The following is a 26,517-nucleotide window of genomic DNA, read 5'->3' as shown; positions in this document are numbered from 1 at the left end:
TCAGGAGTAGAGGTTGTTCGTGCTGAGCGGGGATCAGTCTACTTCATTCTTCCGATGCTATATAGGAGTTCCTTTATGATTCAGTTTCCTGATTTAGACAGTTATTGCTGTCATTTGTTTAGTTTGGATTTTCTAGGGGTCCACACAGTATGGATTCCCAAGTTGTATTTTGGAGGATCAGTTGTATCAGAAGAGTTTATTAATTAATGGAAATATATTCTGAGGTTTATTATTAGATTATCATTTTAGTTTCTTGTCAGCATTTTATTTATTCTTCTTTATTCTTTTGTACTATGTGTTCGTTTATTATCAATTTGTTTTGATATCCTCGGGTATTCGGGCGTGGGCCTGGCCAACCCGCATTCGGGAATCCGGGGGTATCACAGTTGGTATCAGAGCACTCCAAGTTCAAGTGTCCTTAGGAGTGTCTTCCGTTATGTGACTTCCGCGTTGCGTCTCTTAAAACTTAGAGCCCGTATTAGGATTCGTTGTACTCTATTTACGGTTTGTTAGGAGGAGCTGATGTCAATTATATTCTATAGTCATAGAATGGTTGGCACTAGAAAAAGGATGGGTTCAAGGCGAAAGCAATAAAAACCCAAAGGAGTAAAGGAGTATGTTATCGATTTCGTTGCCAGAAGGCAGAGTTAAGGATTGACGGTTTAGGTTCGTTTGGCGTTACTTTAAAAGTATAAGCCAAGGAAGGATTTAGGTGTACGTGATAGGTCACCGCATATTGGGACCAACACGACTTCAGTTGATCTCAAAAAGGAGACAAGCAAGGACTAAGAGCCGAAGAGGATCCTAATGGAGGAGATTTATGTGTATCCAATAGAGAGGGTATTAAATCTTGAAGAGGGATGATTGCGCGAGGTGATCTGAATTGCTAGTAGTATAGCGAATGTTATTAGTAGAATTGGGGTTGATCAATCTACAAATAATTAAATCTTTCTTATCATCTCTAAAAAAGGTATATAAGAAGTATTGTTCAGGAGTTTGGGGATCGGATGTGTTCTTATTAGAACGAAACGTATGATTTTGTATCATATTCAGGAAGGTATTGGTATTATGTTGTGACCTTCTAATTCGCTTTATAAAGCCAAGTTAGATAGTTTACATTCAACGTGTAGGGAGGATGAGGGTTAAGCCCTTAGTATTTGCTTAGGCAAATATATGTTGCTTTTAAGCTCTGTTTAAAGGATATGTTTCGAGGTTGGATGATTACCTATGAAACTATAAAAGGATATTATGAAACAATTTGGTAGTGTTGATTTCAAATGAGATTTTCTTTTATAGAAAGAACGATGTCCTAAGTAGGAGTATATTTTATGCTAGTGTGTTTGTCATACGTGTTTTATTTTCGTTGATTATTTCGGTTAATGGTATATGGTTTAGTTGGGGACACAAGTATGTGATCAGCTAACTATTGTTTTTAATAATATGGAATAATAGCGCTATTTACGCTAGATTTGTGAGCATGCGGTCGTAGGATATGGTAGATACACATAATTCTAGCCAATCTATTAGATCTGGACATGCGTCATTCTAGTATATTGTTTAGGATGGGATAGTTAAACCATCACTGTGAGTCAAATAATCTAGTATGATTAGTTTGATTTACTTTACTCTAGGTATGGATTTGTGTCATATTACAACGCCATGATAATGGTGGTTGTTAATATTTTGGGATGCGTGAGATGATGGTAAATAAAGATCACTGTAACGCCACGATGATTTATCTGAGGTGCCGAATTTGCTGAACATCTTCTTGAAAAATTTCGGAAGTTGTTACTAAGTCGAAAGGAGGATTTAGTACGGGTTTAGGTACGTATTAGAATGACACCGATTGAGGATAATAGACTGAATAAATATTCATCAGTCTATTCTTAATCAAGAATTTTATTCGTGAGGGCGTGTCATTAGGAGGAGTTGCCGGTGTTGCATATAGAGGAGGAAACTAAGTCTTATTCACTTGCATAAATAATATGGAATTTTTTTTTTTTAAAGTCACAATTTGCAACAATTAGCTGTTGCTAGGAAATTGATAACTTATGTAGAGGATGGAAGGATTTCATATTCTTTTAAAGTTAGACATAGAAGTTGGATTGTCATTAACTTGTTTTAAAGAAGCAGGGTGTGTCAAAGACAAGATGGTGAGACCAAACACCTTTATAAAGATGAGGTGCATGGTATGTATGGAAATGTCGTAGTTTGTTGACTTTTGTTGAGTTAAAATCGTAGTTGACTATTGATAAATGGAATTACCGATTGACTTTCAATATCAGTAAGTTTATCACAGATCAGTAGTGGATAGATTTAGTTGCAGAATTCGCTTTTAAAGATGCTTCAATTTAAACAATGGGTACAGACGAAAACTGGTGGTACCGGATTAACAGTACTTTCTACAGACAAGTTGGATGGAGGATGCAAAGACTGAGTTTCATAACTCTTAGTTCTTTATTTATCCTAGTGGAAATATGATACTTCACGGTATGAAGCAGACGTTTGGAGGACAGGCAGGAGGGGGGACATAGTGATTTTGTCTCCCATTGTAATTTTTATTAGATAGTCGAGATGAACCATTAGAGATCACTAGATCATTTACAGCTATTCCCTATATTGAAGTGGAAATGAGATAGCATTTTCCACGGATTTAGTTGAGGGATTGCTGACTTCGCACAAGGGTCATGATTCTGGATGGGATATTGGTTGACTGATAAGTTAGGTCAGCTTAGTTCTTGTCTATTTCGAACTGGTAGGACTTTAGTTCATACGAATAAAATGGATCACGAGACGGTTTAGATAGATAGAAGTGGTAATTCACACTTTATATCAAGTTCCGTCTGGTGGAAGCAATTATGAAAGTGGATGCTCTTAACAAATGATAGAATATTTAAATCTTTCGGTTAGTTGTTGAGTTATTAGATGCATTTATAGTAGGTGTAATAATAACACTTGTTATTACTACGGTAGTTGAGAAGGTCAACTTTGAATATTAGAACTGACCTTGGAGACGGTGTTACCTTACTCAGATGGAGTTTAAGGTACTCGAGGAGGATTTCGTAGTTTCTGTAAATAATGATATGACGGTCAGGCGACTGAGATGGAAATTTATAATTTTCTTGGTACACCCAAATGGTTAGAAAGTACATCACGACATCAAATGTCGATTTTGGTGAACAGATACAGATAAGGATGCATATACAATTGCCGTAAGTGTAAAACCTACTACAAAGGTGGAAAGTTGATCATCGGATATCGTAGGAATCTTTAGCCACTTCCTATAACAAATATGGAAGTTGAATTAAATAAGAGTGACGGTCGATGGGAAGGATCGACATTGATTTGGAATTTCAATTCTCCATATGGAATCTGAGTGGTGGATTGAGAAAGATCGCTTGAGGACATAAATTTGAGTGATGCTTATTTTAGAACTTCATAGTAGTTATATACTTCAGTGATAGTGGTGTTATAGCATGTGGATGTCCATATTAGTGGATGCAAAGTGCTATTTCGAAGGAGCTTTATGAAGATTTTGGAGCAGCAACTCTACTTCATATATATAGAAGGAGGAATTAATCGAGAGATTAAATTAGACCATAAAGGATATGTTTGAGGCGTATATCCTAGATTTTCATGGACTGTTGGAAGTGTTTACTTCACTTGTCGGAATTTTGTCTGTGATATTGTTGGCACAAGGAGGTTAGTGTGACAACTTTGGAGGTTTTGTATCTTTCATAATGCATACCTCTCATTTGTTGGTTGGAAATGAAAGTAAGGGTTGTACAATCAGACCTCGACTTCATTTAAAAATATGTCGGAAATAGATACTTCCCTTTGTATTGAACTGCGCGCGGTTGGGAGGCAACAGTAGGATGTTGTAAATAGTTGAACTCGTACACTAGAGTTTTTCTATCAAGAAGTAGTTTACTCGTTCTGTTTTCTATGTAGGAAGAAATGCGATTTTTGGAGAAAGGTCAATTTTACTTATTACATTGACTTTTAGAAGATTGTGTTTCGCAATTGAGGCAGTCACCTTTGAATTAGTGTTACCAAATTATTAACGCTGGGTGCATAGGAGTTTGTGCGTATATTCTATGGCACTTAGAGGTATGTAGATCATTCCCTTGCCGACATAGGAGGATTACGTTGTTATTTGATATAACCTACGCATTGTATGATTATTGTGTTTCTTAAAATATAGGAACTCTGTATACCACTTGGTATATTGGATTTAAGTGGAGCCCTTATAGTGAGGTTGCGTCTATTTGGGAATATGAGGATGTTTTTCGCTCATAGTTTCCAAGCATAATGGAAGAAAGTAAGGGCGAATTCCGAGGACGAAATTCCTTTTATTAGGGGGGAAGAATGTAATACCCCTAATTTTAAAAGGATAGTCTTGGTATTTATTTATTTGTTTTAATTGTATTTTTTAATTATTTAATTAATTATTTGACTAATTGCTTATGTGTTTAATTGAATTAGGTATTATTTGTTTATTTGATTATGTGTCTATATATTATTTGTATTTGTCTATGTATTATTTGTTTAATTAGATTATGTGCTTAAATGATGTTTTGATTAATTGTAAATTAAATGTTTTCTTTTCTTTTATTATTTTATTTTATTTTTCTTTTATGGTTATGGTTAGTAGTAATGGGTCAACCAATTGGGTCCCATGGACTACTTGGATAGGAGGTTGGATGTGTATGGATTATTACCCATGGATAGTGTATGTATATATATAGATATATATTATATACATATATAAAATGGAAAGTAATTTATTAATTACTTTTATGATAACTTGGATAGTAATATTTAATCTGATGTATATGTTTTATATTTAAATAATAAAAATATACATAGATTTGATACGTATTATGTTTTAAATTATTTTATAATATTATGGTAACTTAAGTATTATTGGATAATCCATTAATAAATAATGAAAATGTGTATAATTTATTTATTTAATAAACATATACATAAATTAGATACGTAACATATTTTACTTACCTTTTTAATATATATAAAAAGGAAAGTAATTTATTAATTACTTTTATGGTAACTTAGGCAGTAATATTTAATCTGATGTATATGTTTTATATTTAAATAATAAAAATATATACGTGTTATGTTTTTGGTTACCTTATAATATTATGGTAACTTAAGTATTATTAGATAATAACTAATAAATAATGGGATGTATATAATTTATTTATTTAATAAGGATATACATAAATTATATTCGTATCATGTTTTAGGTTACTTTATAATATTATGGTAACTTAAATATTATTAGATAATCTGTTAATAAATAATGGGATATATATATTTTATTTATTTAATAAGGATATATATAAATTATATACGTAACATATTTTACGTTACCTTTTTTATATTTTAATTTTAATTTTTCTTTATTAAGTTGATTTGGAATGAAATTAGGATTAGGGTTAATTTTCTTTAGCCTTTATATACATAAGTATAAGTCTGTAGGAGGATTCAAAAATATAGTACGTGATTTTATATTAGAAGAAGAGTTAGAGAGAGAAGGAGGAAGAGGAAAAAAGGAGGAGAAAACTTTTTAGAGAAGAGGATCTAGGAAGAAGAAGTTGAACTTTCGATCCGAAAGTTTAAGGCAAGTTCTTCTTCTATCTCTTTCCTTTTGATTCATGTTTCTGTACATGCCTAGGAAATTTCAGGATTTATTAAACACATAAAATTAAATAATTATGCATGTTTAACAAATCCTGGAATTTCCTAGGCATGTACAGAAACACGAATCAAAATGAAAGAGATAGAAGAAGAACTTGCTTTAAACTTTCGGATCGAAAGTTCAACTTCTTCTTCCTAGATCCTCTTCTCTAAAAAGTTTTCTCCTCATTTTTTCCTCTTCCTCCTTCTGTCTCTAACTCTCTCTCTCTAATATAAAATCACGTACTATATCTTTGAATCCTCCTACAGACTTATACTTATGTATATATAGGCTAAAGAAAATTAACCCTAATCCTAATTTCATTCCAAATCAACTTAATAAAGAAAAATTAAAATTAAAATATAAAAAAGGTAACGTAAAATATGTTACGTATATAATTTATATATATCCTTATTAAATAAATAAATTATATATATCACATTATTTATTAACAGATTATCTAATAATATTTAAGTTACCATAATATTATAAGGTAACCTAAAACATAATACGAATATAATTTATGTATATCCTTATTAAATAAATAAATTATATACATCCCATTATTTATTAGTTATTATCTAATAATACTTAGGTTACCATAATATTATAAGGTAACCAAAAACATAACACGTATCAAATCTATGTATATTTTTATTATTTAAATATAAAACATATACATCAGATTAAATATTACTGCCTAAGTTACCATAAAAGTAATTAATAAATTATTTTCCCTTTTATATATATTAAAAAGGTAAGTAAAATATGTTACGTATCTAATTTATGTATATGTTTATTAAATAAATAAATTATACACATTTCCATTATTTATTAATGGATTATCCAATAATACTTAAGTTACCATAATATTATAAAGTAACTTAAAACATAACACGTATCAAATTTATGTATATTTTTATTATTTAAATATAAAACATATACATCATATTAAATATTACTATCCAAGTTATCATAAAAGTAATTAATAAATTACTTTCCATTTTATATATGTATATAATATATATCTATATATATACATACACTATCCATGGGTAATAATCCATACACATCCAACCTCCTATCCAAGTAGTCCATGGGACCCAATTGGTTGGCCCATTACTACTAACCATAACCATAAAAGAAAAATAAAATAAAATAATAAAAGAAAAGAAAACATTTAATTTACAATTAATCAAAACACCATTTAAGAACATAATCTAATTAAACAAATAATACATAGACAAATACAAATAATACATAGACACATAATCAAATAATTAAGTAATACCTAATTCAATTAAACACATAAGCAATTAGTCAGATAATTAATTAAATAATTAAAAAATACAATTAAAACAAATAAATAAATACCAAGACTATACTTTTAAAATTACGGGTATTACATTCTTCCCATTAGAACATAGGTTTTATGAATTTTGTTCAAATCTGTTCTTGTGTTATGAATTGATAAATGCATGATTTTGATTTGATTTCTGGTGTGAATTTTTACATGTTTAAATTATGTATTTTTCATATCTGTGGAATGATGGAACGTAGAAACATGCCTAGGATTCCTGAACATTAAATAGAAACTAGGTTTGGGTTTAAATAAATTTAAATAGACTCAATCATAATGATGCTTACTATTTGAATGTTTTAAACAAACGAATGAATTTAATCTTTTAATATGTTTTAGCAATTGAGATTAAATGTGTAGGATGAATTGGATATGGAGAATGCTTATTTTACGGTATAATAAAATATCATCATGTATATAAGATTCAGTTTATGTAGGACATATGATATAGGAAGCTTAAATAAATAATAAGTCATTTCTATTTTGTGATAACTTGATATCATATTATCATAGTTATTTCTGGATTGTTTGATGTATTTCCTTAATCGTTACATCAATTGTTGGATTGTGTGGTTTAATGCACCGGTATGGGACGGTGGCATTCTGGGGACATATTAACTTATCAGTTAAGTCCTACCTATTTTATATAAGGGAATGGATTAACTAAAATGTTAAGTCCTACTTATATTCAAGTCAGGTCAGCTGAACAAGTTGAATGACTTATGGAGGATTAATTTATACTGAATAGGATGGTTACTAGATTATATATATATAAGTATAGTGCCATGATATGAGTTTGAGTCTCAGGATCAGTGGTTAGGGTGCGTATATCGCCAGGGATGTGTAGCTAAATATAGTGTAGTTGTGTACCCTGGTAGGTCTAAGTACTCATGCCCACTATATGTGCGTTTTGCATGTTGCCTACTATTCAGGTTGAGACAACCCTATAGTCTAGTGAGGTTCCTTTAGTGTGTATATATATATATACGGACTACTAGTTACTGTTGGATTGACTAGGATGTATACGTGTATCGGATCTCTGTTTGGACTGTAGTAGAGTAGAACTTGTTTGTGGACCTAACCCACCATTATTTTTCAGGTGTTCATCAGGAGTAGAGGTTGTTCGTGCTGAGTGGGGATTAGTCTACTTCATTCTTCCGATGCTATATAGGAGTTCCTTTATGATTCAGTTTCCTGATTTAGACAGTTATTGCTGTCATTTGTTTAGTTTGGATTTTCTAGGGGTCCACACAGTATGGATTCCCAAGTTATATTTTGGAGGATCAGTTGTATCAGAAGATTTTATTAATTAATGGAAATATATTCTGAGGTTTATTATTAGATTATCATTTTAGTTTCTTGTCAGCATTTTATTTATTCTTCTTTATTCTTTTGTACTATGTGTTCGTTTATTATCAATTTGTTTTGATATCCTCGGGTATTCGGGCGTGGGCCTGGCCAACCCACATTCGGGAATCCGGGGGTATCACAGGTTGCCTATAGACTTGCTTTACCACCGTAGTTGGATAGGGTCCACAATATTTTCCATGTATCGATGTTACGGAAGTACGAGCCAGATCCATCTCACATTTTGAGTTGGGTTGATGTAGACATTGATGATGATGTTTCCTACGAGAAATGACCAGTTCAGATTCTTGACACACAACAGAAGGTGTTGAGGAATAAAACGATACCAATGGTAAAAGTCCTTTGGAGACACCACGGAGTCGAGGAGGCTACTTGGGAGCTCGAACAGGAGGTTCGCTTCAAATATCCAAAGTTGTTTTCTTCTCTAGGTATATCTTGATTTCGGGGACGAAATCTTTTAAAGTTGGGGAGAATGTAATGTCTGTAAATTAAAAAGGCAAAAGAAAAAGAGAAAATAAAATAAAAATTGGTGGGGCCCACAATTGTTTTAAGTGGTCATAAGACCACGTTTTTTCATTTTTTCTTGTTCTCTGCTTTCTTCTCTCCCGCAGCCTCTCTGTTCCTCTTTATTTTCTTTTTTCTTTTACAACTTCAAATCTTGATTGCTCTTTCAATCCTTGATTTGAGAGTCGTTTAAGGCAAAACGACGAGTACGACGAGCTCTACGTGCTAGTACCATAAATTCCAGCTTTTGGTCCTCTTTGGGAGCTCGAATTTAAGAACCCATTGCTAGGGATTTTGCTCATTTTGAGGTAGGGGCATCTTAATCCACTCCTTTCTTGTTCTATTGTGAATTACATCTCCTTGTTGTGTCAAACATGTTTAATTGGGAGTTAATTATATCTATGATTGTATGAATGATGTCTAGAGAATTTTCAAGAGCTTGATTATGACTTATTTCATGTGTAAAATATGTTTAGATGTTGTTTTATCATGCCCACTATGTGTTATCATGCTGAAAATGACTAATGAGAACATGTTTATTTAAATTATGCCAAATTTCCCATTATCATAATATTGAGATTATATGTACATCCATGCACATGTCATTGGGATGCATGAAATGGGAGAATTTGTCTTGAAATGAAAATGGGGGAAATTTTGGGAGAAGAGTTTTGTCAAATAATTTTGATAAACCCGGTCCCTGCGGGGTTACCAACAGGCCAGAGGTTAATATAGCCTAGAGGGGACTAGGAAGTCGCCCTAGTGTGGTTGAGCTATTCGGGCCCTTCGATGACGCTGCGGGGTTACCAAAGGTCTAGGGACGATAGCCAATCCTCCTCTCGTGTCGCGGCGGGGTTACCAAAGGGCGGGCTGTATTAACATTTGAAAGTAATGGTTTGGTGAATGAAAATGGGGAGTGGCATTAGCATGCATTGCATTTCATTGTACTGCATGGTTTATAATTGGAATTGACGTGCATATTGTTTTAATTCCCTATATTGCATGATCCATATTTCCCATTGGCCTATGCTTTGTTTGGATTCACAAGGACACAAGAATTGTGTCTTAAGTGTCACCTACTGAGCTTTATGCTCACCCTACTATTTATATTATTTTTTTCAAGTCTTGGAAATGAACCGGTGGACGACAATCCACCTCAAGCTTGAAAGTTGTTAGAAAGTTGTTTGCTATTTTGTATTTTGATTGTTTTATATATATTCATAGTTGTGGAGATGTAACTAAGTTAGTATTCATGGCCTTGTAACTTAAGAACGAACTTATCTTTTGTTTGATGTAAATAAAACTAATGGAATTATGGTATATGTTTCTATGCAATTGTATCATGTAACGTTGTAAGACAGGGACTTTAAATCTTAACCATGTATTTTGGGACTGTAATTATGAGAATTTAGATTAATTGGTGTGTGGATGTTCCACCATGAGAGGAAATATGTTGAGGTATAATGAATGGATGAATGGGATGCTGGATGATATTATGTGTTTTATGTATTGGGACAGGTTGTTGAAAGTCCATTTTTAGGGGAGGTTATGCCGATTTTTTTTTAAATTTTGGCATCAGCTAGGGTCGTTGCACTAACTTTCAAAAACTCTTTATTTCTTTTCCCTCTTATACAAATTGCTCTGTGGCCCAAATTGGAGAACAAAAAGGGACTGATATATCAAATTCACCTGCCCACTCATTTTATAGTCAACTTCTCATTCCCACTTTTTCCCCTTAATCGACATGGGACAAAGTGGTTTCTTGATAAGAGATTGGTTGGCCGCCTACCGATGATCGATGCTACCCACTCTAAGTGATACGATACTCCTCCCTCCTTTTCTACTGAAGCTGGCTCACTTTGGCCCCCAAGGCCTAGTGAAAATCATTCAAATAAGAATACGACAAAAGCTTAGACAACTAAGAAAGATAAGAAGCGCTGTGGATAAATTACAGTGAAGGGTTGGAACTTACAGAAAGAACGTTCGTAGGAGCAGCTGTTATAGTGGATGCGAAAAAAGAAGAAGCCTAAATCATATACCCACTTCTATATATGCATTTTCCCTGTTGGCGGCACCAAAGCCGGGAAGGGGAACAACCCCACACAGAGTTGCTCAACCCTACAAAGACAGCAAACTCAAAACCAAAATCATGTTACACTAATCTTTTACAGCAATGGTTTACCACATATGGCAAGACCGTAATGAAACCACTTTGTCCCACATCGATTAAGGGTAAAAAGTGGTAAAGAGAAGTTGACTATAAAATAAGTGGGCTGGTGAATATTTATTAATATACAAACAACAAAATTTTCATTTTTTTTAATATCTCTTTTTTCTTTTGTGTGTGTGTTTTTGTCGTTGAAGGTTAGAAAATTTGTGTAGTTATTTAGTTGTAGAAGCAATAAAACCGGTGTTTCCCAAAAATAAAAATCATCATTATCATGGTGTTGTCATAAAACTTTATTTGGAAAAGGATAATTCTTAACTTATTTATTTGACTCGAGAAACTGATGTTATTAATATTTGTGGGCCAGTTCAATTTAGGTTATTAATTGATTGTGTGTTTGAAGTTTGAATGTCCTAGATTCAAAGGTGGAAGCCAAATAAACTTACACTAAGAATGGGATAGACTTTATAAGTTGTAACCTTCCAGCACAAGATGAGTAGTTAGTAGTCCAAAACTAGACCTTAGCAGCAATTTCCTCAATTAGAGGATCATAGTGCTCCTTATTCAGCCTATTAGACAATAATTCGTGAAGAGCCCTCTCTCTCCCCCCTCCCCCCCCCCCCCTCTCTGTAACAGTATTGAAGCATAGTCGTTGAGCCCTAACCCTCATTCAAGCCCTCTCTCTTTCCCCCTCTGTAACAGCGAATCACTTCTCCACGTCTAACCGTCATTAGTGCGCCCTCTCTCTCTGCCCCTCTCTGTAACCCAGCGAAGCATTTCTCCACTTCTGCCATTCATTTATTGTTGTTGTAGTAATATGGTAAATACTCTCTCTCTCTTATAGACACACACGTTTATTTTTTAGATGATTATGGCCCTGATTTAGTGTTATAATTTTTTTTTTTCCTAATTGGATGTCTGATTTTCATCTAGGTTATATTTATATATATTCTCCTCTTATAATTTCTATTATGCAATCATATATATATAATTTCTATTCTGCAATCAAGATTGTTGTTGCTCTGTTTGTTGTTTATGTTTGAAATGTGCGTAACAAAATGTTGCTCTCCTGTGCGTAACAAAATTAATTTTTAAAACTCAGTTTTATTCCACCAACAAAGGCAAAATTTTCCTAAAGTAGATACTTGAATAGTGAATGTAAAAATCTCTATTATAAATCACCCAATCTTATATATAAATAAAGTTTGTTATTTGTTTAGTATTGAATTATATAATTAATGTTATGGATAATGAAATGTTAATTGGTAATAATTCCATATATAAAATGTAATTGTATAATTTTGATGTAATTAATGAAACAGTTCATTCCTTGCTTATGAAAAAATAAAATAAAAATTTGTCCATTTCTTTAAAAGAAATTATATATGATTCATCAACAATAAGCATTGCTAATCCAGATATTACTGGGGGGGGGTCTGTTGGTCAATTTTATATGTGTATAAATTTAGTGTTTTTTTCTTTCTAATATAATGAAAAGTTCCTTCCTTCAATGGACAATAAACAGCCATGCAGAATTTATATACTCTGTGTGTGTGTGAGAGAGAGAAAGAATGTGTCCAGAATTCATAAATAAGAAAGGAAGATGATGGCATCTCCGACATTTAATAATGAGAAACTTTGTTAACAAAGTACTGTTGTTAACAAATTTCTACTCTGTGTGTGTGTGTGAGAGAGAGAGAGAATGTTTTTTTTTTTTTGGAAAGTTAAGCTGGTTTTTCCATTAAACCACAAAGGCAAAATCCATACATCTTACTTGGGCCATTCCCCAAGTAATAATATATTCCCAAAGTGAGAATTCTCAACAGGACTTGGTTACTGGTGCACCTAGGGGTCTTGAACTGGCTCATTGCTGCCCCATTTCTTATGTAGTACTCCAAAATCTTCTTAAAAGTCCCTCTCTCCAAAATGCAAAGCTAGAGCCCCAACTGAGTTGGTTCTCCTCAACACAACGTATCTATGATCGACGAAAGATGCATCCATTTCCCTGCAGCATTCGCTCAGAACCCTCTCTTCCACTTCCCCTTTGATCTCCCAGTAAATTATGTACTGACCAGGTTTCTTGTCATTGTCAGCATGGCTCATGAAATCGACTAGTTCGCCTCTTGCCTTGCTCAGTATCTGTGATCCCCTCTACACCACAAACTGCAGGTCTTTTCTGTGTTTTTGTCTATATTTACAGTTAAAATTAGCTTCCTTCTGCATATAAAGGTCAGTTTTGGAGTTCCTTTGTAAAAATCAGCCACCTCCACCATATTTCCTAATCTATACCTATAAAGCGCTGATCATAATGTAGGACATGAGAGAGTGATCAGTTAGTTGAAGAAATCAACATCAAATGACATATATAATCAAAAGAAAATAACGGCACAAGAATTAAACAGTGACTAGTGACCACACAATTAATTGAACATTACCATAAGGTCCACATATAATTAATAATAAACTATAATGACAGTGATGGTCCATGTTTCATATTGACTCAAAGGTTTACTTATCTCTAGATAATTGCTAAAACTATCTGTCTTATCTGACAGTCGCTGCATTTTAGATAATTGCTAAAACTATCTGTCTTATCTGACAGTCGCTACATTGTTAGAAAGTTTCTGATTTCACACACACACACACACACACGTACTCACACACATGCAAGCACGCACGCACGCACACACGCACCATTATTTTTCCATTAGTGGACAAATTAAAGTTGTTGATCCACACACACACACACACACAAATTAAAGTTTTTGAAATTTATGTTGTCTTTGAAGTTTTTGGCATCTTTTTTTTTGTCCACCTCTTGTTGACACACACACACACACACACACACATATTATTTTTCCATTAGTAGACAAATTAAAGTTTTTGATCTTTATGTTGTCTTTGAAGTTTTTGGCATCCTTTTTTTGGTCCACCTCTTGTTGTCTTTGAAGTTGTAAGTTATGTGGTTGGAACATAATCTTCTTGTTGAGTTTGCTGAAATCCATGTGCTACCTCAGCTTTTGGGTCAAACTCATTTTAGACAAATTATGGGACTTTGACTTAGCCTCTTAGTAAATATGGTGCACTAACCCCATTTATATGTAATAATCCCTATCATATTTAACTTTGGAGATTCCAAAGACTTTTGTTTTCCCTTCCTGAAAAGCTTGTCAATTCAGTTTTCGAAACATATGTTTTTTTTTAGTTTTGGATTTTAATTGCTTTTGATGAATTTGTATCAAGTATTCCTGTACTTAATCTTTCCCTTTTTATCTTTTTTGGTACATCAGGAAATGGATATATTATTTCTTGTTTCTGTTTGTTACTTGTATAATGGAAATTTACTCTTTTAGTTTAGATCTTAAGAGACGTTTGAACTCGTAAACAAATAAATTCTGCTAAAGTGTATCTGGTCTTAAACTAAGGAGATGACATTTGTGTAAATGTCTTAAGTAGTTATATGGAACTCACTTTTCCAGTTGATAAAATTGACAAGAACATTATTCAGAATTATAAAAATAAATTTTCTATACTTTTTTGACATCCATAACAAAGAATATATCTTGGTTGATTTATTTAAATGTTTATTAGGATTTATTTTTTACAATTGAAGTAGTAAATCATACTTGTACTGTTCATAGATGTTCATTGGGGATGGAGCAAAACTTGTTCGTGGTGCTTTTTAGCTTACGAAGGATAAATCTCCTTGCATTATTTTTATAGATGAAATTGATGTTATAAGCATAAAGCGGTTTGACAGGTATGCCACATCTCTATTTTATGTGTAATTTTCTAATCTGCCTTGGCAATTTTCTGAATCTTGGTGTAATGGATTTTGGATTGAATACTTAAGAAGTTATATCATAATGTGACTAATTGATTGTAAATTGTTTCTTTCAATGCAGTGAAGTCAGTGGGGATAGAGAGGTCCAACGGACAATGTTAGAGTTACTCAATTAGCTTGATGGATTTAGTAGTGATGAACGGATAAAGGTCTTTATGTTTGCCTTTAATTAAACACACTTTTAGTTTTTTGGTCACACGTTCAGGCAATTGTGAGCATTTAGAAGGTTTTGAATTCAATAATTAGCAGAGTTTTATTTGGTCCCTATATTTTTGGCATGGAGATTGTTTCTTCAGAACTTCTTACTTTGTTGAAGGGTCAGATATAATTCTGGGCTATTGTTTCTACATTTTAAGTGTCTTCAGATTATAGTTTTCCTCACCGGCTGAGTCATAGCAGACTTTTTTGTGCCCGTGTCTATGAACCATGCTTCAGATGCCACCAACAAATAGCTACTTCACTAATAAAATTTCAGTTAACTTAAATTATTATCTGAGTTAGTAATTCAGTATTTCGTAATCTCATGAACTGCAGGTAACAAATAGAGCTGATATTTTGGATCCTGCACTCATGCGTTCTGGTCGATTGATAAACTTATTATTAGGCAAGGTAGGTTAGGTGACACGACTCGACATTAGGGACCGACAATAACACTGCTTGAGTGAGGCAATGTGTATATTTTGGTCATTTATATTTATTTGTGTACGTAATTTGGACATTTTCGTTAGACTTTTTCTCAAATATCACCGATTCCATTATAATCTAAAAATATTTGTGTACATATTTTAGAGCAATTTTGTTCAAGTTTGGTCATAGAAATCTAATTTTTTCCCTAAAAAAAAAAATTGTTAAATTTTTTTAGCATCCATACTAGAGAAGAAAATTAGGGAACATAGTAGAATGAATAAAGATTTAATTTGTTAAAAAATGTATGAATATATAACAATTAATAGGCATGAACACACCAAAGACTATAACTGAACGACCAGAGAGAAAATGGCTTTCAGTGCCAAACAGTTGGTGATGAATCGGGTAGAAACTAAAAGAAGGCAAGAAAAATTGGGTGTGAACTTTAAACACCTTCTAGTAAAAAAATTCTTCTCTTTTCACAGAAATTAAAAAATAAAAAATAGTTAGAACCCAAATCAGCAAAAATCCTGCTAAGGATGACACCTTTTTCATGATTTTGTTAAGCAACAAAAGGAACAAGATGAACAGAAAGCATTCAAGAATGAAAAGGTACCTTCGTCCTGGTAGAACTGAACAACTGGTCGCTGGCCGTCGCTCCCCTCTGGTCGCTGCTTACTGGTCGCTGGCCGTCGCTCCCCTCTGGTCGCTGCTCATTGATCGCCGGTCGCCGGTCGCCGGTCGCTGTTCGCTGTACATCGTCTACTTCGTCACACAAAAGGCACGGAAATGGTTAAGGGTTTGTTGATCGCTGTTTACAGAGAAGGGGGGAGAGAGAGGGAGGCACGAACGAAGGCCTTCGAATTTACTTTGTGATCAACCATAATCAATACAAAATAAATACAAGTAGCAATGATGCAAATATTGAAAATATAACCCTCTAACTATTAATTACATAACTACCCAAAGTGTCGGTCTAAGGATCCCGAAGAATCCGCCGAACAAATCAAAGTAATTATTAATTAATAAAAGAGTCTATACTTTTCTCATGCTTAAGAGTCTAATGCCATGACGGTGATAGGGAGTAATTGCATACGACGGCTCTCGCAATATATCTCAACCTAACGCGGATCCAGTTCAAGTCTTAATTAATTATGAGTCCATCCATAATTACCGACTATGAACAATTTATAATTACTATTTATATATCATGCATTGATTGTCATCACATACATATATATAAATATTTCTCTTAATTACATGGACACTATCAATTTCATAGTGAATCGAAACATAATACATTGAATTCACCAATTATATAAATCATAAATATTTCAGATATGTCAGGAACATATGTCACTATAATCCAGATAGGAATTTGCTATGCCAGGGCATATAAATCCCAACACTTCTAACTTCCTGATCTATTGTCATTAACTATCCAATTACAAAATCTTGGTTTACATGGAATTTACTATAGCACAACACATAGAAAAGCATCATCAAGTTAGGTACATTTTTTTCTGCTCCCAACCATATTGAAAATACAGTAAACTCAGCTACACTGGCTGAACGTTTATATTGTTCACAATCACACAATAAAAGGCCTTAAAAAAAAAATAATAAATAAATAACAAAAGCAAACAAACAAATAAACGGAAACAAAAAAGGAAGAAGAAGACACTTGTAGCTGAAATTTCATTACTCCTTGTCTGGAGCATGGATTTTCTAGGCATCTTCACATTCTAGTAAAACTTGGAGTACTGAATCCATTGTTGGTCGCTTGCTTCTATCTTCCTCCACACAGGAAATGCCAATTTCAACCAGTTTCACGGCTTGGGACCTGTTAAATTGTCCTCTCAATCTTGGATCCACGTCTATATCCTCTATCCAAGAGTCTTTTTCACATTGAATTTTCCTCTTCACCATCCTGACAAACCTTGTAAGCTCCGGCTCCTGTTCTTCATCATCCTCTAATATCGCCCAATTCGAAAGCCGAATTCCCTTCAGAATCTCTAGAATCACAACTCCATAGCTATAGACGTCCACTTTTGCAGTGATAGGAAGGTTCAGAGCCCACTCTGGAGCTATGTACCCTTTTGTCCCTCGAATGCGAGAGACCTCTGATCCCGGGGTACCTCTCTGAGACAGTTTTGCTAGCCCAAAATCCGCAATCTTGGGCTCAAAATCACTGTCGAGAAGTATATTTTCAGGCTTCACATCACAGTGGATAACCCATTCTAGACACTCATGGTGAAGGTAGGCCAAACCTTTGGCTACCCCTATTGCAACTTTAAATCTCTCTTTCCATCCAAGAAAACCTGTGGAAAATAAGTGCTTGTCCAATGAACCATTTTGGATATACTCATAGACTAAGAGTCTATGCCTCAATTCTGCACAGAATCCCCACATTCTCACTAGGTTCATGTGATTGATTTTTCCTATTGTACTCACTTCTGCCCAAAATTCTTCTTCCCCTTGTAGCACATCTCCCAATCTCTTCACCGCCACCACCCTTTCATCTGCCAATACACCCTTATAAACTGCCCCAAAGCCTCCTCTTCCTAGGACTTCCTTGAAATTCATGGTTGCCTTCTTAAGCTCTCTGTAGCTAAACTTCCTGAACTGACTTGATAGAACCAAATATCCTTCTTCGACGATATTGGGCACGCCAGTTCTTCCGAAAAGAGAGCAAACGCCTATGAAAAACATAAGCTCAATTGCTCCAATTACTGAAGAGAACGAATAAAGATAAATCCATTTCACTCCTTTACTTAACTCATACATGGAAGGAGAACCCACCCCAATTTCAGGTACACTGGATCCACATTTGGGATCAGAGCCATTTAGGATTGTGGGTTCTGATGCTTGCACACTTGTCGGAAGCCTCAAGTATATAGTGGCTGGAAAACTTATAGACTGGTATCCATTGAAAAGTGCACTTTTTGTGTAACATTGTCCATATCCTATAAGCCTATAGCTAAATGCCTCGCAACTGCAATCCCCCAAGCAGATTTCCCTACATTCTTCTAGTGAGATAGATGTGGTAAAATTAAGATCAAACCCCCAGTAATCGGTGTGGGGAAGCTCTACAAATTTCACCTGCTCAGAGTTTGAACAGGTTCGATTGAACGTTGGTTTGCAACCTTCATTCCAGTCAGTTGAGTTTCTTACCTCAAAACCAGGAGGGCATGAACACAATGGTTCTGGTGTATAAACACAAATCCCATATCTCCCACATATCCCATGCACATTACATGGCTGTGTAAGAGCTTGCCATGTTCTATCCCACCATCCTGTCGAATCATTCAAGCTATAAAGCCTTAGATTCCCATCAAAATCAATTGTTAGCCGTCTTTTGATACCAAAACCCATGTCAGAAGCATTGAAATGAAGCCTATCACTGGATTGAAAGCCACCCATATCATCTAACAGACCAATTCTGCTACTGTTATAGTTTGTTCTTCCATTTCGGTACACATCATAATCAGGATTAGGCCAATATTGGCTTGATACCTCAGGCCCATCATAGATCAACCTCAATACATTATCATTATCATAAAGTAAACTAAAGTAACCAGAAGCAAAACTTCCATTTTTCATTGCAGATATCAACTTCTTGCTCTTTGTAAAGCTCTGAGAAGGCAATAGAGTATCAGTTGGAAAATCAAAGCTTTGCCAGAGAATTTTACCATTCGGGTCTGTCAAAACAAGGTTGCCTGTGTTATGAAGCTCTGCTCGAGCAACATCAGTGGAGGTGGTATTAGTCTCCCATACAATTGAGCCATCAATATCGGCCAACACCATGGCTCCATTTCGCCGTAGAGATATCTTGGAACCCCGGCTGTTGACAGGCTTGTCTCGATTAGCCATCCAAACAACTGTTCTGTCTCTGGCATTTGTGAACCAAATTGCAAACCAGTAAGCATTGCTTCCAACACTATAGAAGCCACAAGTGAATGAATTGTCTGGGGAGGTAATAAGGCCTGAGTCATCCTCAACTGATAGAGAAGAACCTCTCTCCAAATAACTCTGAACCTCTGAAGTTGAAGAAATAGAGAAGTAAGAGATGAGAATGAAGAAAGGAATGAAACGGTAAGTAGATGAAAGAGTTTGGTTTCTCATTATGGTTCAAGAGTTTGGTTCAGAACTTGGTATTTGGTGGTTGAAAATAATATGTTTTTTTTAGCATTATATATAGTATAATGAATATACATAAAGAAGGAAAACATTGTGTTACCAAGGAGCATTGTTGATGAAACTGCCCAAAGTTTCCACATAGTCTAACACGGCAGCTTTCTTTTGTCTGACCAAATTTATTGTTTCTTTGAGAAAAATAGGTCTCATAGACAAATGATGAAGCTTGCAGAAAATATGCGTTGCTATGCTATTTTTATAAAAAAAAATAATTGCTCACACACCTGAATTTTCCAATAGGTTAAATCCATAATGATGTCCGTGTTGTAGAAGTTAATTTATAGAATTATGATAATACAGTAGTCATATTCGTGAACTTCATCTTCTTATTGAGGTCCTTCAAAATAAATTTTGTAAAACCAAGAATGAGTCTTTGGACTACCAGATACCATGGAAGACTTGCAAGAAATATTGGAGAGGGGAGTCCAAAGACTTCTGGTAGGACTCTCTGTCTCATTATGACAACTTACATGAACATTACAGTTTTGGAGTCCTATATACGTACCCACATCAAAAAGACCAACTAATTTCAATATGTGGCTATTGATTAATTGATTAAGAATGTCATGTGGTTAAAAATTAGAAGACTTTGTTAGCAAATTGGTCAAAGTCAGGTTGTCTACAATAAAATTTCAGCCACATTCAGTCTTACTCCACAATCCAATCAAAGAACATGTTACGGAATATTCGACTAGATAGTCCTATACACGTACCCACATCAAAAAGACCAACTAATTTTAATATGTGGCTATTGATTAATTGATTAAGAATGTCATGTGGTTAAAAATTAGAAGACTTTTTAGCAAATTGGTCAAAGTCAAGTTGTCTACAATAAAATTTCAGCCACATTCAATCTTGCTCCACAATCCAATCAAAGAACATGATACGGAATATTCGACTAGAGACTCAAAATAAATGGATGAACTTAAGGAGATAGAAATAACAACTACTACCCCATCTAATGACTCTAACAATCCGGAATGAACAAGGAAAATAAATCCTTCTATAAAAGAAGTTATCAGTCAACCTAAAAAGGTACGCCATAAATCCCATATTGAATCTTTTATCGGGGAGAGAATCGTCAAGTATTAACTTGATCGTCGAAGTGCACCCAACCGGCACCACACCGGTCATCACTTCTCTTCGTCTTGCAGGAATCGATCCGGACTTGACTTGCAGGAATCTCCATGGGCTCCGGAGCGTGTAGATTTTTGTATTAACAGAACATAAAACCAGGAAACAAAAAGTCATTTTCTGGGAAAAAACTAACATATAAATCATCCATCATTACAGCAACAAGAAAAAAAAAAAAAAAACAAAAAAAAACAAACAGAACTTCATAGTTTCTGCAATAAGACCTCCCCATTTAACCTCTAATTTTTTAGGAAACACTTTTTCATGTATAATACATACACACGCACAATTTGAAACAATGTACTGATTATTGTCCTCTTACAAATGTCACACTCCTTTTGTTTTTAGAATATATGACAATTTAGTTAAAAGAAGAAACTGTACGAAGAAAACAGTTACCGAAAAAAAACGTATGAAGAATTTTAATATTTTCGATAGAATTTTCTTAGGTCTTCCTTCCCCTTGGCCTCATCAAAATTAAAATATACCTATTCTGGTAGAACACTAGGAATCTGGTAAGAAATAAGCTAGATAGGAAGTGGAAAATAATCAGTACGGGTTTAAAAAGGATCATTTGGCCAGACATTTACTCGATTTGGTGATTCGAGCTATAGAATTAAGGTACTTGTGTTCCTATCATCTCATCACTTCCTGCTCGCCATTATCATGCACATACAACAGATGTATTTTGGCATAGATCCCACTTGTAAGCTCAGTTTAACCCCCTCTTCCTGTCTCTTGTCCTCTCTCTTTCTCTCTCTCTCTCTCTCTCTCTGATAGGAAACATCATAAATGAATAGAAATCAACCTGTACGATGTACCTTATTATTATTATTAATGGCAGTTGAGTTCTTAGAGTGATGGTTGAGTTTCTAGGTGATGAATTTCCTCCGGCATGAAAGAAATTTCCTTTACCAGGAAATGGAATCCTTGTTAATTTCAGAATGGATTTTTACTCAAGCCAATCAGATCCTAAATCATGAATAGAAGTTTTGGGGGAGCCCCGACTGATCCCTATATTTTCTCCTGTTTAAATCAGTAACATTTTCATGAAATTTTAAACTGGTGATATTCGATCAGTTTTATTCACAGCTCTCCTTTTTTTTGGTCTGTCTTTGGTCTCAGTAACAGTGTTTTGTACATTAAGGCTCCATTTGTTTGGACGGAAAAAATATTTTCTTTTTTCGGGTAAAATATTTATTTTTACTTTTTGTTGTTTGGCTAAGGTCTGGGACGTCAAGATTGAGATCGAGTCCATCGGGTGGAGCGTATAAAATAACTTGTCAAAAATTGATTGGTAAGTTATTTTTGTTAGGTTTTAATAATTTTTTTCTTCATAAATATTTTACGACAACCAAACACTAAAAACTAAAAAAATATTTTACATCCAAACAAACTAACCCTTAATGTAAAGCATGACATCACAAGGTTGGAACCATTAAGGTTCCGTTTGTTTTGAAGTAAAATATATATATGTCGGAAAAGATGTTTTTTTTCAGGTATAATATTTTTTTTTTATTTTTACTTTTTTGTATTTGGCAAAGGTTTAGATTGAGATTGAGATCGAGTCTATCGGACATATAAAATATCTTGTCAAAAATTGATGGGTAAGTTATTTTTATTACATTTTAATATTTTTTTCTTCGTAAATATTTTACGATAATCAAACACCAAAAAATAAAATATTTATATATTTTCAGAAAAATATTTCACATCCAAACAAACGAGCATTAATGTTTGTGTAATTAATGTATCCAAATGAGCCCTTTTGAGAATTAAACACTCTCATTACTTAATCCGTTAATAAATGGAGTTTAAGAAAGGTTGTGGAATGTGGACACCAGGTCAGACTCAGAGCATGAGATAAAATGGGCAAGAAAGTTTATAAAAACCAAATGTGTAAGATCACAAACTATATGTATATTTATATATATGCAGAACCTAAATTGATATGATCATCATGTTCACATGAACATGTTTACCACTTTGCTAATGTTTGTTTTTATGCAATCTTTGTGATTTATCTGCATAAATGATAAAACTACAGCCATTCAGGAAAACTTTACTGAGGGATTCTCATTTCCACATATATATACAGGGATTCTATCAGGTAACGTATATCTTTATATATCATCGTTGTCTCTCATGCCGTGTTACATTTCTACTGAAAATATGGTGCACGTTAGAATTTTTTTAGAAGATATGCCATCCAATAGATGGTACCTGTTGCAGCACACCCTAGCTCACAAGTTTCATCCAGGAAGGGATATTTTTAAAGCTATTTTGGCTGCTTCCAGAGCTATGTAGCCTATGTAAGCAGCTCAACAAACATTTTAACCTGATGCATGAAGCAGTTAAATTGCTTTAGAAAAAGTTGTTTTAATTTCCTGATCTATATTGTCATTAACTATCCAATAACAAAATCTTGGTTTACATGGAATTTATTATACTCTCATCTATATTGAAAATACAGTAAACTCAGCTACTCTAACTGAACGTTTATATTATTCACAATAACGGCCTTAAAAAAAACAAAACAAAAACAAAAACAAAAACAAAAACAAAAAAGAAGAAAGAAGACACTTATAGCTGAATTTCATTACTCATCGTCTGGAGCATGCATTTTGTATTCATCTTCACATTCTAGTAGAACTTGGAGCACTGAATCCATTGTTGGTCGCTTGCTTCTATCTTCCTCCACGCAGGAAATACCAATTTCAACCAGTTTCACTGCTTCGGACCTGTTAAATTGCCCTCTCAATCTTGGATCCACATCTATATCCTCTATCCAAGAGTCTTCTTCACATTGAATTTTCCTCTTCACCATCCTGACAAACCTTGTAAGCTCCGCCTCCTGTACTTCATCATCCTCTAATATCACCAAATTCGAAAGTCGAATTCCCTTCACAATCTCAAGAATCACAACTCCATAGCTATAGACATCCACTTTTGCAGTGATAGGAAGGTTCAAAGCCCACTCTGGAGCCATGTACCCTTTGGTCCCTCGAATGCGAGAGACCTCTGATCCCTGGCTACCTCTCTGAGACAGTTTTGCTAGACCAAAATCCGCAATCTTGGGCTCAAAATCACCGTCTAGAAGTATATTTTCAGGCTTCACATCGCAATGGATAACCCATTCTAGACACTCATGGTGAAGGTAGGCCAAACCCTTGGCCATCCCAATTGCAACTTTAAATCTCTCTTTCCATCCAAGAAAACTTGTGGAAAACAAGTGCTTGTCCAATGAACCATTTTGGATATACTCGTAGACTAGGAGTCTATGCCTCACTTCTGCACAGAATCCCCACATTCTCACTAGGTTCATGTGATTGATTTTTCCTATTGTACTCACTTCTGCCCAAAATTCTTCTTCCCCTTGTAGCACATCTCCCAATCTCTTCACTGCCACCACCCTTTCATCTGACAATACACCCTTATAAACTGCCCCAAAGCCTCCTCTTCCAAGCACTTCCTTGAAATTATTGGTTGACTTCTTAAGCTCCCTGTAGCTAAACTTCCTGAACTGACTTGATAGCTCCAAATATCCATCTTCAACAATATTGGGCACACCAGTTCTGAAAAGAAACCAAAGGCTTACAAAAAACAAAAGCTCAATTGCTCCAATTACTGAAGCGAACGAGTAAAGATAAACCCATTTCACCTCTTTGCTTAAGTCAAACATGGCGGGAGAATCCACCCCAATTTCAACTACACTGGATCCACATTTGGGATCAGAACCATATAGGACTGTGGGTTCTGATGCTTGCACACTTGTCGGAAGCCTCAAGTATATAGTGCCTGGAAAACTTATAGACTGGTATCCATTGAAAAGTGCACTTTTTGTGTAACATTGTCCATATCCTGTAAGCCTATAGCTAAATGCCTCGCAACTGCAATCCCCCAAGCAGATTTCCCTACATTCTTCTAGTGAGATAGATGTGGTAAAATTAAGGTCGAACCCCCAGTAATCGGTGTGGGGAAGCTCTACAAATTTCACCTGCTCAGAGTTTGAACAGGTTCGATTGAACAATGGTTTGCAACCTTCATTCCAGTCAGTTGAGTTTCTTACCTCATAACCAGGAGGGCATGAACACATTGGTTCTGGTGTATAAACACAAATCCCATATCTCCCACATATCCCATGCACATTACATGGCTGTGTAAGAGCTTGCCATGTTATATCCCACCATCCTGTCGAATCATTCAAGCTATAAAGCCTTAGATTCCCATCAAAATCAATTGTTAGCCGTCTTTTGATACCAAAACCCAAGTCAGAAGCATTGAAATGAAGCCTATCACTGGATTGAAACCCACCCATATCATCCAACAGACCAATTCTGCGACTGTTATAGTTTGTTCTTCCATTTTGGTACATCTCATAATCAGGATTAGGCCAATATTGGCTTGATATCTCAGGCCCATCATAGATCAACCTCAATACATTATCATTATCATAAAGTAAACTAAAGTAACCAGAAGCAAAACTTCCATTTTTCATTGCAGTTATCAACTTCTTGCTTTTTGTAAAGCTCTGAGTAGGCAAAAGAGTATCAGTTGGAAAATCAAAGCTTTGCCAGAGAATTTTACCATGTGGATCCTTTAAAACAAGGTTACCTGTATTATGAAGCTCTGCTCTAGCAACATCAGTGGAGGTGGTATTAGTCTCCCACACAATTGAGCCATCAATATCGGTCAAGACCATGGCTCCATTCCGCCTTAGAGATATCTGGGAACCCTGGCTGTTGACAGGCTTGTCTCGATTCGCCATCCAAACAACTGTTCTGTCTCTGGCATTTGTGAACCAAATTGCAAACCAGTAAGCGTTGCTTTCCGCACTATAGAAGCCACAAGTGAATGAATTGTCTGGGGAGGTGATAAGGTCTGAGGCATCCTCAACTGATAGAAAAGAGCCTCTCTCCAAATAATTCTGAACCTTTGAAGTTGCAGAAGAGATGAGAATCAAGAAAAGAATGATGAGATAAGGAGATGAAAGAGTTTGGTTTCTCATTATGATTCAAGAGTTTGCTTCAGAACTTGGTTGTTGAGAAGAATATGTTATTTGAGCATTATTGTCTAATGTATATATGTAAAAGAAGAACGAAAACATTTTGCTGACAAGGAACATTTTGGATGAAACTGCCCCCATAGGTTCCAAATTGTCAACATAGCTGGCTTTCTTTTGTCTGATTAGCTTTGTTGTTTCTTTGAGAAGAATATATATACTTGCAAAAAAAATATCCATTACAATGCTTTTTATTAAAATAATTATTCTCAGACTTGAATACTCCAATAGTTTAAATCCACTATGATGTCCGTGTTTAATAAATTATAATTAGTAGAAATTCTGATAATATATTTGTTGGGAAACGTGTTAGTGTTAAAAACTTTTTGAGGGATTTTAATTCATAGATCTTGATTCATCACATAGAGATAAGTTTTATGCAAAAATAAAACATGATGTATCATTCAATTAAAAGATTGAATACTTACATCAAGGTTTGAGTAAATCTTAGATTTCTCCTCTAAAGTGAATGTTCTCACTTATTGTAGATCCCTTTTGCTAGACACTTTTTCCATAGATCCTCATCTTCTTGGTAATGGTCTTACCTTTAGGA

At 34.5% G+C, this 26,517-nt stretch overlaps 2 protein-coding genes across 2 annotated transcripts; both read right to left on the bottom strand.

The window, feature by feature from the left end:
* Positions 1 to 16,985: 16,985 nt before the first annotated feature.
* Positions 16,986 to 20,215, bottom strand: LOC132313199 (putative receptor protein kinase ZmPK1). Its single transcript, XM_059811882.1, has one exon. It carries the CDS (start codon positions 19,694 to 19,696, stop codon positions 17,300 to 17,302), a length of 2,397 nt encoding a protein of 798 aa, XP_059667865.1. The 5' UTR covers positions 19,697 to 20,215; the 3' UTR covers positions 16,986 to 17,299.
* Positions 20,216 to 23,347: 3,132 nt separating this feature from the next.
* Positions 23,348 to 25,910, bottom strand: LOC132314678 (putative receptor protein kinase ZmPK1). The gene has a single exon (XM_059813510.1). It carries the CDS (start codon positions 25,908 to 25,910, stop codon positions 23,502 to 23,504), a length of 2,409 nt encoding a protein of 802 aa, XP_059669493.1. The 3' UTR covers positions 23,348 to 23,501.
* Between the last annotated feature and the right edge of the window lie 607 nt (positions 25,911 to 26,517).

The sequence above is a fragment of the Cornus florida genome, unplaced genomic scaffold, assembly GCF_030987335.1.
Source record: "Cornus florida cultivar Cherokee Brave unplaced genomic scaffold, ASM3098733v1 CherokeeBrave_3.0.0_Hap2_Chr06, whole genome shotgun sequence".
In the NCBI taxonomy this organism is placed as follows: Eukaryota; Viridiplantae; Streptophyta; class Magnoliopsida; order Cornales; family Cornaceae; genus Cornus; species Cornus florida.
This window is presented reverse-complemented; position numbering and strand designations above follow the sequence as displayed.